Source organism: Heterodontus francisci, chromosome 19 (genome assembly GCF_036365525.1).
Source record: "Heterodontus francisci isolate sHetFra1 chromosome 19, sHetFra1.hap1, whole genome shotgun sequence".
In the NCBI taxonomy this organism is placed as follows: domain Eukaryota; kingdom Metazoa; phylum Chordata; class Chondrichthyes; order Heterodontiformes; family Heterodontidae; genus Heterodontus; species Heterodontus francisci.
Genome location: NC_090389.1, coordinates 76,046,100 through 76,060,993, shown reverse-complemented (window position 1 = coordinate 76,060,993; position 14,894 = coordinate 76,046,100). Strand labels below are relative to the sequence as shown.

Below are 14,894 nucleotides of genomic sequence, written 5' to 3'. Positions count from 1 at the left end.
TTGATTTTAATTGGGGAATGATTTGGCCATGACAATTGATCTCAACACCACTATTGAAAACATCCACCAGTAATAAACTGCTCACATTGTCAGCACTTTGCAGCATTAGCAGAGGTCTGGAATTCGGTGACCGGGGTGCCAATGGAATATCGTGAGCCTAAATAGGCTGTAGAGGAAGTAACAGAAATTCATGGGGTCTCAGAAATTATGGGAGAGGGAGGTGATTAATTCCGATAAGCCGCTGTTTAAAAAATGTTCCTTTCATTCAATTTACTTAATTAGCCAGGTATGTACTAAATATATGCTGAGACACAGTGAGGTTTCTATCTACACTACTTTGCTGAATACTTCCAAAATGTAATAAAAGGGAAGATTGCTGCTTGCTTATGATGAATACAGCATCTGACATGATACTGAGGGATACAGACCAGAAAGATTTCAGGTTTGACTCCTTGATGTTGCTAAGTTAGCTTATCTCAGCTGGATGGTGCTGCAGGCATTATAATTTTTTCAAAAGAGTAAAAACTGCTATTTTTGATCACTACCATCTAAATTTAATTTGTTTTGTGTGGCCTGTTTATTCCAATGCACTTTGGCTGTGCACACATGGTATCTTAGAGGGGGCACCTTGTGAGTGGCCTGTGTGGTACCTTCACGATCGCTACGTAGCTACACATGAGGGCAACTTAGAGGGAACATTGACCCTTATGGACAATGCACATGCATGGTTGCCTGCTTCAGTGGAGTAGACTCACACATTTAGACAATGTCGCAGATAGCTGTAGGGATTCAAGAAACCGCACTTCAGCACAAGTTACCACTTTCCGGGAAATGAAACCAGTCTGCTTCAAAAAGATTTCATTGATCAGATTGAAACACAAAAAAAAAATTGTTGTCAAAAACAGTCGGTGACTTGTGTGCAAGATACTTTATTGGATATTCATTGTGCATTAACGTCATGATACCAGAGCACAGCAAATTCATCAAAAGTGAACCCATCCCTGAAAATATAAAGTAAACCATGGTTGCAGGTTAGTGTTTGGTCACTTCCCAAATATTACATAGCATCACTGGTCTATCTGTTACTGATCTCGCAGTGTGCTCCCATCCATCCACTGTAGCACTGGCACTGAAATCTGGCAGCCATTTCTCTCATGTCTTTCTCAGTTGTCTGTCCCCACAGGAAGAATGCTGGGCCTTTGTCTGAAGGGTTCATTTTCACAGTAAAGGAATCTGGGTTTAGGTGCAGGTAAGTGTGGGCATCTTTGCTTGTTCGCACACATCTGCCATGGTTTGTGCACAGAAACCTACTGCAGATCTTTGCAGCATTTGTTATGTTAACAATGTAGTTACCCAATATTTCACTGATGTATGCTTTCAAGGCTAGGCAAGATTCCTAAAGAAGAGACAAAACCTTTCATTAATTATATTTCCTGCTTTTTAAAATGAATTTCCTTCACCCTCAAATAGCCAAATGGTGTTGTGTAGGCAACAATATAGTGAACCTGGAATAAAAACAAGAAATGCTGGAACCACTCAGCAGGTCTGGCAGCATCTGTGGAAAGAGAAGCAGAGTTAACGTTTCGGGTCAATGACCCTTCTTCGAAACTGTGAACCTGGATTCTGAATCATTTTATTCTACACCAGGATAGTACACCAAATTACGACTAAAATCTGGATTTCATGCTTTTTTTATAACTGAGTGGGGTGTTAAGTAGGAAGCCATTTCTGTACCAGGTAATGATATCGCCTGGTCAGTTAGCCATGGGTGTAGGTCCTTTATCCATTGATATGTCTGAAAGGTTGACTGTCAGTAGTGTGGAGACAGAATGGGGGAGGGAGAGTTTCCAAATGTGAAGCCCTCTACCTCCTCCATCTACCTAGATTCTCTGCATTGAAATCAGGATTTACTTATTGCACTCTCTGTCATTCTATGCTCTTCCCCATGGCCCCTTTGTGGCAATCTTTCCCTAAATCAGTCTATCTTCTTCCTACAATTTTCAGGCTTTTAAAACCAAAGTGAACTTTGCTTTTTTTCTACAGCTCTGGTGTCCTGTTCTATGAGTCTTGGCCCTTCACCTTTGTTTCTCAATAAAAATGTACTTGTAAAGTGAAGCCTGGTTCAGGATGGGGCCTGTAATTGGTAGAAAATGTGGGGCAGTGGAGAACTGAGATGAAGACTGGGGGAGAGGGGTCGTTATTGTGGGAATGTTAGTTTACAATACTAATGTACCTTGTTGTTTGTGGGATCAGCACACGATGTGTTAAAATAGCTTACAGTTCTGTTGAACAGGGATGCTTTGTAAAGGATAAGTAGGTATGCGAAGGTCACTTATCCATGTCTTGAGGGTCTGGGGCATTATTGTTTTCTCACTGTTTATAGTAATAAAGTGATTAAAGAACTTAAGTGGGCCATATAACCATGGTAATGGATCATTGGGGGACACTGATGAACATGAGTGTATCTTCTTGGCTCCATGTTATCTGAAGTCTGCTTTGTGTGTCTTTTAGTGTATTGTAGTTTAGTGTTAGTATGTATGGAATGTAGAGAGCAAAAGTCGAATTGGTACAAGTGTTTTGAACAAATCACTGTTTGTAGTCAGGCGGAGTACTTGAGTTCTTAGAGTGAACAATGAATGCAATAAAGAATCAAATAATTAAATGGGATTGTATTCTATGATTTGACTGAGTACTCAAGTTGGATTGAGAAACATGAGCTCATTAAGGGCAAAGATATGATTCTGCAGTTATTACAACTGATGTCTGTGTTTACGGTAACAAAAGAAAAAAGAACAAGAAAGCACTCCAATATTACCAGATAAATGAAGTTTGAAACCTGGAAAATAAGCCTTGAAGGTATGGAACATCACTAAAGTGCAAGCGCTCTAATACTTCATCACAGTTCTAACAAAATGACCAAATGACATGTTTTACCTGTGAGTGAGCATAATCTGAGTTCCCCCAAAGGACAATCCCTGCAGCTCCCATTGCTACACTCTCTCCAATTGTGTGGACCAAGTCAATCTGAAATGTTAAGAAAAGACAAAACTGTCATGTCTCTGTTTGAGATTCTGGTCATGCCTCCATCACAGGCTATCGGACTGGATTCTGACACATGCAGACTCAAGTGGGGGGTCTCTCTCTCTCTATTCCAGCTTGAAAGCTTTCAAATCCTGCTTGTTGACTGGCCACCTTTGTATACTCTGGCTACAATCAGAAACCCCATTGGAGGAAATCATCCGCATCACTGTCTCCAAGAGACCCACTGAACCAGTCATCTACCCCTTCAAACTAAAAGCCTCAGGACAACCAAATGATGCTGCAGTCCTGTGCTCCCACAGTGTTGGCTGGACAAAAGGATACAACATTACTGAACAACTCTCCGGACTGCAAGTGCAGCTCACCACTGGGAGCATGGAAGTGTGGGATCACGCCTCACCTAAGTGCCTTCTTAGAGAGCTGAAAAGCATACAGATTACCTCAGTGAGGAAGTCCGTGGTGTTGGCATACACAATCCGAGCATATGGCAAGACGGGCAAGCTGTAATTTGCTCCCAGTTGAGCAAGCCGGAGGCTCTCTTTGATTCGGTAATGAACAAACTTGTGTGCATTCTTTGTTGATTGAAGCTGAACATCCAGGTAGATGCTTGGATATAAGGCAATACTTTCCCTCCAGAGCCACATCAGACGGTCATTCCTCTTCATCTCAATATCAGGACATTCTCCAGTGTAATTTTTGGAAATGACATTGTTATAGCAACAGGGGAAGCCATAATAGCCCCACAAGCCCCAAGGTCTAAGGCCTTTTGCCATCTTCAAAGTCTGTCCCATGAAATCACTGGCAGCTTGTTCATACTCATTTTGTGCCTGCTTGGCTACCTGACTCTCAGACCAATCAGGATGTCTCCTTCGGACCAGCTCTTTTGATTTCTCACGGTAGATAGCTTTCTGATCCCAGTCCCTTATCCACGAGGGCCTCCAGGCCTCCCAGTCAATGACAGACAACCCGCCAAAGTCTTTCAGAGGTATTAGTTTATCCACATCAACTAGGGCCTTTGCAAGATGGTCTTTCAAACTGGCATTCTGTGGAACACCCCCATTTACAGAGACCCCATTTTCAGTGTAATAGGGGTAAGAGCCCAGTTTATCACTATAAAAGATGGTGACATTTTGCCCGATAAATGATTCATTTTGATTTGCAATTATGTCAAACATTCCCAGATTGAGTTCAACGCCAAATAAGGATTGACAGGTTGCAGTAGGAGCATTCCACACCGTTATAAACGGCTGATTGGATTTAATTGGAGATTTTGCCTGTTTCGGTTGTTGTCCCAGGGTCGAAGTGTTCATGCATAGCAGAATAATGACTGCTTTCATCAGGATCACGGCTATTACACTTGTTGACATTTCACTCTTCAATGAATCAGTCTCTTCACGTTCTGCATGTAATTAAACCTTATGCTGTTCAAATAGAAGAAAACAAAAGGATTATGGAAAAGACAGCAGATTTATCACATCAAATGTATTGTTACTGAGCCTTTTTGTATATATGTGTGAATTGTGGGGAAGTAACTCAACGTATTAAGTAAACACAGATTCATCAGTTTCAAGGGGTACCATTTGCCTGTTGTAAACACGGCATCATCTGTTTCAGACATAGTTCTGCTTCGCTGTTAACAAATACAACTTATCATTTCAACAGTTATATAGGTCGGACCGTGCTCATAAACCTAACCTGTTGAAATCTGATTGTTAGCTCTGTGCGCTAACCGATACATTGTAGGAACCCAATTTTTAAGGCTTCGCGAGAACTCCATGGCCAGAATTTTATGCCCCCCCACCCCCCCCAACCGGAAATGGTCTGGAAGGTGGAGGGGGGGTAAAATTGCTTGAGATAGCAAGGGGGTGCTGTGCTCGTCGCCTACCTACCCGCCCTTGGGTCAATTGAAGCTCTTAAGTGGTAATTAATGGCCATTTAAGGGCCTCTTCCCGCCACCACTAGTATATTACCAGCAGAGGATGGGCATTTTGGCACCTGGGGAGGGCACCCAATAAAACCTGGCGGCCTTCCTATGGGCTCATTGGGGGGACCTCCTGTGCTCCTCCGCAGCGCCGTGCTTTCCCCACTGGAAGACGCTCCCCCTTCCCCCCGCCATCATGATCGACACCTCCCACCCCCTTGGCGGGGCCTGCCTGATTGGCCCAGCAATCCCCAAGCCCACTTACCTGCACTAAGGACCTCCTTGATGGCTGCAGCTCAAGGAATTGCAGAGCTGCCAGCCCTCTGATTGGCAGGCAGCTCTTGGAGGTGGGACATCCTGCCTTAGAGGGGCAGAAGCCATGACTGCAGACAGTTAGTTGTCTGAGGACTGTAAAATATGGTCGCGGCATCCATGGCCGGCGGAGGCAGGCTTGCCCCCAACCTTCCAGCCAGTGGGCGGGGCCTCTGCGTTAAACCCCAGCCCATAAATCTGAAGCAATCTAAAACTCTGTTGACCGTATCCTAACTTGCACCAAGTTCCGTTCACTCCTGCTCCTGGTTAGCAACATCTCAATTTTAAAATTCTCATCCTTGTTTTCAAATCCCTCCATAACCTCACCCCTCCCCATCTTGGTAATCTCCTCCAGACCCATAACCCTTGTGATATCTGTGCTCCTCTAATTCTGGCCTCTTGAGCATCCCCAATTTTAATCGCTCCTCCATTGGTTTCCATACCTTCACATGCCTGGGCCCCAAGCTCTGGAATTCCCTCCCTAAACCTCTCCGCCTCTCTGCTTCATTTTCCTCCTTTAAGACTCTTCTTAAAACCTACCTCTTTGACCAAGCTTTTGGTAATCTGTCTTAATATTTCCTTTTGTGGCTCAGTTTTATAATGCCCCTGTGAAGCAGCTTTGGATATTTTATTACGTTAAAGCTGCTATATAAATACAAGTTGTTGTTAAAGATAGAGGGCACAGTATAACTTTTGTATAAAAGATGATACAAGGGCTTACTGTGGCAGAATTCAAGGGCGCAATACACTATTCACACTCACACACTGGCCAAGTAAACAAGATAGTGCTGCTATCTCCTGACGGTTCATACACCAACAAAACAGCTGGTTTTATGTAGCTGCTACAGAAACTATGGCTCAAAATTTCCTGGTAAGTTCCACTGCAACTATGGCATAAGAGCTGCACTGCAGTGGTTTTCCCTGTGGAATTTTGCACATAACTGAGATACATAAATTTCCTTGCTTCTTTACACTGCTGCCAAGATATGTCCGCCGAAACCTCTTGCCGTTCATTTACATAGCTTCACATAAGTGCTAACCAGGAAATTTTGGGCCAATGTTAATCTCAAAGGCAACAGAATTGGAATAACTAACAGGGTCCGCCATAGTCTTGGGCCATCAATAGACTGGACAGCTTTGTCCATTTGTATAGTCCAAGGGAAATGTCTTGCTTTGCAAGGCTTGCAGGGATCTTTTGCAGCCAATGGAGAAAGTATGGTACTCAAACAGCCACAAACCATAATATTAAAGTAGTTGGGCGTCTACAGTTTTTCAATACTGTCATATGACACACCTTCAACATTGCAGCACCTGTTGCGTATGTAATATGCACATGGATTAAGTGCTGGTTAAAAATGGAATGTAAAGAATGCAGTAACATTGCCAATGCTACCTATACCTCAGGGAATTGCTTTATTACCACTGGTGCTATTCTATAAATATGTCATTAACAAAGGACAGACATCTAGCAGTCTGACAGGTGTCCTTCCCTTGTAATCAAGACAGTCAGCTTGGTGAAATCGTTAACATACAAACATATGAATTAGGAACAGGAGTTGTCCATTCGGCCCCTCGAGCCTGCTCTGCCTTTTGATAAAATCATAGTTGATCTGATTGTGGCCTCAACTCCACTTTTCTGTCTGCCTGCTATAACCTTTGACTCCCTTGTCAATCAAGAATCTATCTAACTCAAGCTTAAAAATATTCAATACCCCTGCCTCCACTGCTCTTGGGTGAAGAGAATTCCACAGACTAACACCCCTGAGAGAAAAAAATTCTCCTCATCTGTGTCTTAAATGAGAGAATCCTTAGTTTTAGTCTCTCCCATAAAGGGAAACATCCTTTCAACATCTACCCTGTCAAGTCCCCTCAGGATCTATATATTTCAATAAAATCACCTCTCATTCTTCTAAATGCCAATGGATACAGGCCTAACCTGTCCAACCTTTCCTCATAAGACAACCCCTTCATCCCAAGAATCAGTCGAGTGAACCTTCTTTGAACTGCTTGTAATGTAATTATATCCTTACTTAAGAAAGGACAAAACTGTACACAGTACTCTAGATGTGGTCTCACCAATGCCCTGTACAACTGTAGCAAAACTTCCCTACTTTTATATTCTATTCCCCTTGCAACATTCCATTTTCCTTCCTAATCACTTGCTGTACCTGCATACTGACTTTTTGTGAATCGTGTACCAGGACACCAAGATCCCTCTGTACTGCAGAGTTCTGCAGTCTCTCTCCATTTAAATAATATACTGCTTTTCTATTCTACCTGCCAAAGTGGACAAATTCACATTTTGCCCACTCACTTAACCTATCCATATCCCTTCGCAGACACTTTATGTCTTCTTCATAACTTACTCTCTTACTTATCTTTGCGTTATCATCAAATTTAGCAACCATACATTCCACCCCTTCATCCAAGTCATTGATCTAGATTGTAAATAGTTGAGGTCCCAGCACTGATCCCTGTGGCACTCCACTAGTTACAGCTTGCCAACCTGAAAATGACCCATTTATCTGCTTCCTGTTAGCTAACCAATCCTCTGTCCATGCTGAATTGTTGTCCCCCTCCACGTAAGTGTGGCATTTATGATCTAAAAGAGCAGGACAGATTGCAAACCTATTTAAGACAAAAGAATATCCTCACCTTTTCCTGAGCCAAATAAGTCAAAATAAGTATAGACCAAAATGAATAACATTTACAGACACAAACGTACAGAAGAAAGCTAGGATGGAATCAGAGTCTTATGGCACAGAAAGAGGTCATTTGAATCATCCTGCCTGTGCCGACTCTTAGAAAGAGCTCTCTGATTAGTCCTGCTCCCTCAGCCCTGCAATCATTTCCCTTTCAAGAGTTACTGTTGAGCCTGTTTCCACCAGCTTCTCGGGCAGCGCATTCCAGATCATAACAACTCGCTGAGTTTAAAACAAAAATCTTTAATCTCCCCTCCACAAAAAGCAAAATACTGCGGAGGCTGGAAATCTGAGATTAAAAACAGAAAATACTCAGCATCTCAGGCAGCATCTGTGGAGAGAGAAACAAAGTTAAAACAAACCTGAAATGTTAACTCTTTCTCCACAGATGCTGCCAAAGCTGCTGAGTACTTCCAGTATTTTCTATTTTTATTTATTTCCCCTCTTTTTCTTCTGCCAATTAGCTTAAATATAAAGAAATTCATAACATCTGCATCAAACCATCCCTATTAGGCGTCATCTCCCTGTCAAGCTTTGGAAGATTACTCGTTCTGTTGAAAGGAATAGCGGATTCCACTTTCAGTTTTTGTTTTAAATTCCTTTGGTTGCTCTCCGCAGACTCTCTACACCTAACCTCCTGACTGGGTCATGCCTCTTACCCTCAAAACTCCTCTGTGCCTACTCCGCTTTCAACTTTCCCTCTTCCAGGGCCCGGACTTTCGTAGTTTCGGATCCATAGATTAACACTGTCCATTTCGCAAGCAAAAATGAAAGTCACACAGCCCCGTCCAATGAGTGGGAGCCAGGGCGGAACTGCATGCCTATCCTGTGAGCTGAATGCTTGGGACAGAAAAAGCTGCTGAGTTCCCGAGATTAAGAGCTGGAAGCAAGCCAAAGGCATGGTCAGCAAGTATGTCAGCACTGCGGAATGGACTGCTGCAGTTTGTTTTTACTGGGGCAAGGCAGCCCTCAGGCTTCATGCAACACATTTAAAAAAAAAAATCCAATCCATTATTTATCAAAATAACATAGAACAGAGTCACTCTCACTGATTTGTTTTAAAACAGTTACCCGTGTAAATATTCTCCACTTTAAGAATGAAAAATACGGGGCGGGGAAGCAGGAAGGTCCTATTCCACACAAAGTGTCCAACTGGAACTCTCTGCCCCTTAAAAGACTGCAGCCACTGGATTCCAGACTGAGATTGATAGATTTGTGTTCGTTCTGGATATGGATCGAAAGTGGGCACATGGGTTGAGGTACAGATTAGCCACGATCTGACTGAAAAGCGGAAAGCTTGTGATAAGTCCAAATGTTAGTAATACTATATAATATGACCAACTCTTGACCCTTTTAGAATCATAGAATAGTTACAGCACAGAAGGAGGCCATTTGGCCAGTCGTGCCCATGCCCGGGTCTCTGCGAGAGCAACTCAGCTAGTCCCACTCACCCATAACCCTGCAAATTTTTTCTCTTCAGGTAAGTATCCAATACCCTTTGAAAGCCATGATTGAATCTGCCTCCCCCACACTCTGAGGCAGTGCATTCCAAATCCTAACCACTCGCTGCGTAAAAACATTTTTCTTCATGTCACCGTTGTTCTTTTGCCATTCACCTTAAATCAGTGTCCTCTGGTTCTCGACCCTTATGCCAATGGGAACAGTTTCTCCCTATCTACTGTGACCGGATCCCTCACAATTTTTAACACCTCTGTCAAAAATCCTCTCAATCTTCTCGAAAGAGAACAGCCCCAGATTCTCCATTCTATCCTCATAATTGAAGTCCTTCATCCCTGGAACCATTCTTGTAAATCTTTTCTGCACCCTCCATCTCTCAATTTTACAAAATGGAAATTTTGAAAGCTGGGGAATTTAAATTCAATTAAATAAATCTGGAATTAAAAAGTGAATGTGAAACTACTGGATTATCATAAAAACCCACCTCGTTCATTAATGTCCTTTAGGGAAGGTAATCTGATGTCCTTGCCTAGTGTGGCCTATATGTGACTCCAGACCCATAACAATGTGGCTGACTCTTAGCTGCCCTCTGAAAGGGCCTAGCAAGCCACTCAGTTATATTAAACTGCTGCAAAAAACAATAAGAATCAAACTGGATGGACCACCTGGCATTGACCTAGGCATTGGTCATAACAAAGGCATAACCAGCCCAGTCCTCTTCATTACAATCTTGGGACTTATGCCAAAATTGGAAGAGCTGTCCTACAGACGAGTCAAGCAACATGCTGACATCATATACACAGAATCATACCTTTTAGCCAACATTCCAGACTCCTCCTTCACCATCACTATGCCTCAATATGTCCTATCCCACCAGCGCAGTGGTATACAGTTGTGAGGGAGCAGCCCGGGGAGTCCTCAACATTGAGTCCAGGTCTCATTGCATCAGGTCAAACATGGGCAAGGAAACCTCCTGCTGATAAACACCCAACCCTTTCCCTCAGCTGATGAATCAGTACTCCACCATTTTGAACACCACTTGGAAGAAGCACCAAAGGTAGCAAGGGCACAGAATGTACTCTTGGTGGGGGACTTCAATGTCCATCACCAGAAATGGTTCGGTAGCACCACTACTGACCGAGCTGGCTGAGTCTTGAAGGAGATCACTGCCAGACCGGGCCTGCGGCAGATGGTGAGAGAAACAAAACAAGAGAAAAACTTACTTGACCTCATTCAGAGGTCAACCTACCCATTGCAGATGCGTCTGTCAGTACTGGTAAGAGTGACCACCACACAGTCTTTGTGGAGACTAATGCCACCTTCACACGGATGACACCGTCCATCATGTTATGTGGCACTAACACCATTCTAAGTGGTATAGAGGTGAACAGTTAAGCAACTAATGGGAGGAGGAGCTCCATGAACATTCCCATACTCAATGATTGCAGAGCCCTGCATGTGAGTGGAAAAGACAAAGCTGAAGCATTTGCAACCATATTCAGGCAGAAGTGCCAAGTAGATGTCCATCTCAGCCTCCTTCTGAGGACCTCACCATTACAGAATCCAGTCGTCAGCCAACTCGGTTCACTCCACATATTTCAGTGTGAGCAAACTGTATACTGCAAAGGTTATGTGCCCTGACGATGTCTTGCCTGTAGTCCTGAAGACCTGTGCATCAGGACTAGCTGTGCCGCTAGTCGCTATTCCAGTACAGCTACAACACTGACTCAGGTGTGTCCTGTACACATAAAGCAAGACAAATCCAATTCAGCCAATTAACATCCAATTGGTCTACTCTCAATCATCATCAAAGTGATAGTTGGTGTTGTTGACAGGGATATCAAGCGGCACTTATTCACCAATAACTTGCTCACCAATGTTCTGTTTGGGTTCCGCCAGGACAACTCAGCTTCAGAACCCATTTCAGCCTTGGTCGAAGCATGGATGAAGAGCTGAATTCCAGAGGTGAGGTGAGAATGACTGCTCCTGACATCAAGGCAGCATTTGATTGAGTGCAGCATCAAAGTGTCCTAGTAATATTGAAGTCAATGGGAGTCAGGGGGAAAACTTCCCACTGTCTGGAGTCACACCGAGCACAAAGGAAGATGGTTGTGGTTGTTGGAGACCAATCATCTCAACCCCAGGACATCGCTGTAGGAGTTCCTCAGGGTAGTGTCCTAAGCCCAACCACCTTCAGCTACTTCATCAATGATCTTTTCTCCAATATAAGGTCAGAAGTGGGGATGTTCACTAATGATTGTGTTCCGTACCATTCACAACTCTGCAGATACTGAAACAGTCCGTGCCCCCATATAGCAAGATCTGGACATCATTCAGACAAGGGCTGATTAAGTGGCAAATCATATTCATGCCACACAAGTGCCAGGCAATGACCATCTCCAACAAGAGAGTTCTAACCACCTCTCCTTGACATTCAATGGCATTACCATTGCTGAATCCCACACCATCAACATCCTGTGGGGTTACTATTGATCAGAAACTTAACTGGACCAGCCATATAAATACTGTGACAACAAGGGCAGGTCAGGGGCTGGGTTTTACACTGTGATTAACTTACCAGCTGACTCCCCAATGCCTGTCCAACACCTGCAAGATACAAGTCAGGAGTGTGATGGAATATGCTCCACTTGTCTGGATGAGTGTAGCTCCAACAACACTCAAGAAGCTTGACACCATCCACTTGATTGCCACCCCAACCACCACCTTAAACCTTCACTCCTTCCAACACCAGTGCACAATGTGTGTACCATCTACAAGATGCACTGCAGCAACTAGCCAAGGCTCCTTCAACAGCACCTTCCAAGCCCACAATCTCTACCAGCTAGAAGAACAAGGGCAGTTGGCACATGGGTATACCACCACCTGCAAGTTCCCCTCCAAGTAACACACCTTCCTGATTTGGAAATATATTACCGTTCTTTCATTGTTACGGAATCCTGGAACTCGCTCCCTATAGGCACTGTGGGTGTACCTACACTACATGGACTGCAGCAGTTCAAAAAGTTGGCTCAGCACCACCTTCTCAAGGGCAATTGGGGGAGGGTAATAAATGCTGGCCTAGCCAGCGACATTCGCATGCCATGAATTAAAAAAAGGCAGAATCTAATCATGAGATAACCTAGTCAAAGCTCCTTTTACTTACAAGAGAAAAACTAGACTAGGGAGAATAAAGTCACTTCCGATTGCCATGCAATGACCGATGCTAGAAAATGTGGGCATATGAGCACCAGGTGAGGACAGATTCAGACTTGGTTGTGATATTGCCCAGGAATGAACAGCCTGCTAATTCTCTCTCTGGTTACAAGAAGAATACTCATCCAGGTAAAACAGTGATTTACTTGTACTTCTTCCATATATATTCACTGTTCACAATACAGTATCCACTACATTGGGGAGACCAAACGTAGATTGGTTGGTTGCTTTGCTGGACATCTCCATTCAGCCTGCAAATGTAACCTGAGCTTCTGATCGCTTTCCACTTTAATTCTTGATTCCCACTCTGACGTCTTTGTCCTTGACTTGGTATCTATTCTCAAATGAGCTTGGGGAACAGCATCTTTCTATTAGGCACTGTACAGCTTCCAAACCTTAACACAGTGTTTAACAATTTTAGATCTTAACCACTGCTGCCATTTTCTCTCAGAATGCAGGGGTTGGTAATGAAGGACAGCTGCACCAGAACCACTGAGGTTGGTGGAGCTACATCTGGTGCTTGGGATGGGGATGCCCTATCAGTACACAGTCAGCAATGTGGTCTAAAGTGAGAGCTGGGTGTCATTTTCATCAATATGGAAACGGATCCCAAGCTTGTAGATGATGTCTCTGAGGGATAGCATGTAGATGATGATCAGGAGGAGACCAAGAATGGAGTCCTGGGGCACACCAGAGGTAATTAGTAAGCCAGTCACTCATTTACCCCAGGTACCTTCCCCCAAATATTGTGGAATCTTGTCTTACTCTTGATATCAATGGCACATAATAAGGAAACATAAAGAATTTGTTCTCACAAACTACTTTATTTACCTTCTACCCAAACTATACAGATATCCTCACAGTACTGGTAGTTGGTAAGTCCGCGTGCAAGAGTTTATCCTCGGGTGGTCAGTCCATCAACAAGTTCTCTTCATGTCTTCAGTGACTGACCAGGTCACTCTTCCTAGTTGCAGCAACAATGTCCTTGTGGGCTGTGGCTTTATGCCCCTTTCTGACCCCTGATCCCTTGACATATAAGATAATACCTCGAATTGGGTCATCCGATTGGGGTTCAGTGTCCTGACCAGTGCATGTTGTCATATCCTGCTCTCAACAGGGGGGTCTTAGGTGCATGCCAGCAATGTGATATCTACATCTTGATAAGGCTGGAGAAAACCATTCACACATATAAGAGGCCATTGTCTATGAGAGCTGTTGTAGACAGACTGTCTGATGTTGTAGTAGTCCTGGGCTATCACCTTAATGGCATGTCCTGACTTGTCTGTGTGTATGTGGGTCCTTGTTCAGTTGAACTGCCTTTATTTTTAAGAAGTCCAATATGAGCCCCAGGGATGATGTCTTCGGTCAGAATTCTTCTCCCTTCGTCCTGATGTCCTCCGCACTCCATGTTTTTACCACCCTTTGTCAAACTGCACACAAAATCACCAAGTCCCAGCTTACATCTGTAACAAGCACATTTTGCAATTTGACAGAACAGATAAAACACAAACTGAAATCCAGCACAACTGTTACAAGCAGATAGCTGAATAAAAACATGGCATAAAAATACACTCCCCTTACAAATTGTCCAACTACGGGGAGGAGAAGCCATTGGAGGAGATGTAGTTACTGATCTCAATTGCCAATGGCAACTTTACAGGCTTGGCTACTTCCTCCTAATGATAAGCCCTGGGGTGCACAATGGCCCTTGGACAATATGCAGCTTATGAGCTCCGTCGTTCTGGCCACAAAGCTCCAACAACTCAGTTTCTATTTGCACTTAGCGTGGTGTATTCTCTGTTTTAATTTTGGAAGTCTGGAGTTTCGGAAAAGTCTGTTTTACAAGAGCTGCTCTCTTATTGGCATCTTTAATATCTTAAAGCTGAACGCCAAGATCTGTTGGTATTGGCAGCCTGGGATATCTGGAGATTAGTGGAATCTTCATCTAAATATTATGTGAATCATGAGGCTTCATGGTACACACTTGGGTCGCTCACAAAGACAAAAAGCTTACACCTGATACTTCCACTTAAGCCAGGAGCCTTAGTAGGTTGTTTAAAATCCATTTTAGAAAAATGATGAATAATCTTCCGGAGTAACTATCATTAAATTTGACACAATTTGGTTTACTTCTCTTTTTCTTTTTTTCTCTCTGTCCCCTCTTTGTTTTTTGGTGTTGAATATCTTTTGTTTAAAAGGTGAGTGTGGATGCCTCTTTTGCTGAAAGTTACCCAGAACAAGTTGCTGAG

General features: G+C 43.5%; 1 protein-coding gene across 1 annotated transcript; it reads right to left on the bottom strand.

Moving 5' to 3' along the window:
* Positions 1-909: 909 nt before the first annotated feature.
* LOC137380214 (hyaluronidase-like) lies at positions 910-8,813 on the bottom strand. Its single transcript, XM_068052021.1, has 4 exons — positions 8,634-8,813; positions 3,480-4,460; positions 2,935-3,024; positions 910-1,396 (listed from the first exon to the last, which is right to left on the bottom strand). The coding sequence occupies exons 2-4, from the start codon at positions 4,404-4,406 to the stop codon at positions 1,076-1,078; spliced, it is 1,338 nt and encodes a 445-aa protein (XP_067908122.1). The 5' UTR covers positions 4,407-4,460; positions 8,634-8,813; the 3' UTR covers positions 910-1,075.
* Positions 8,814-14,894: the final 6,081 nt, after the last annotated feature.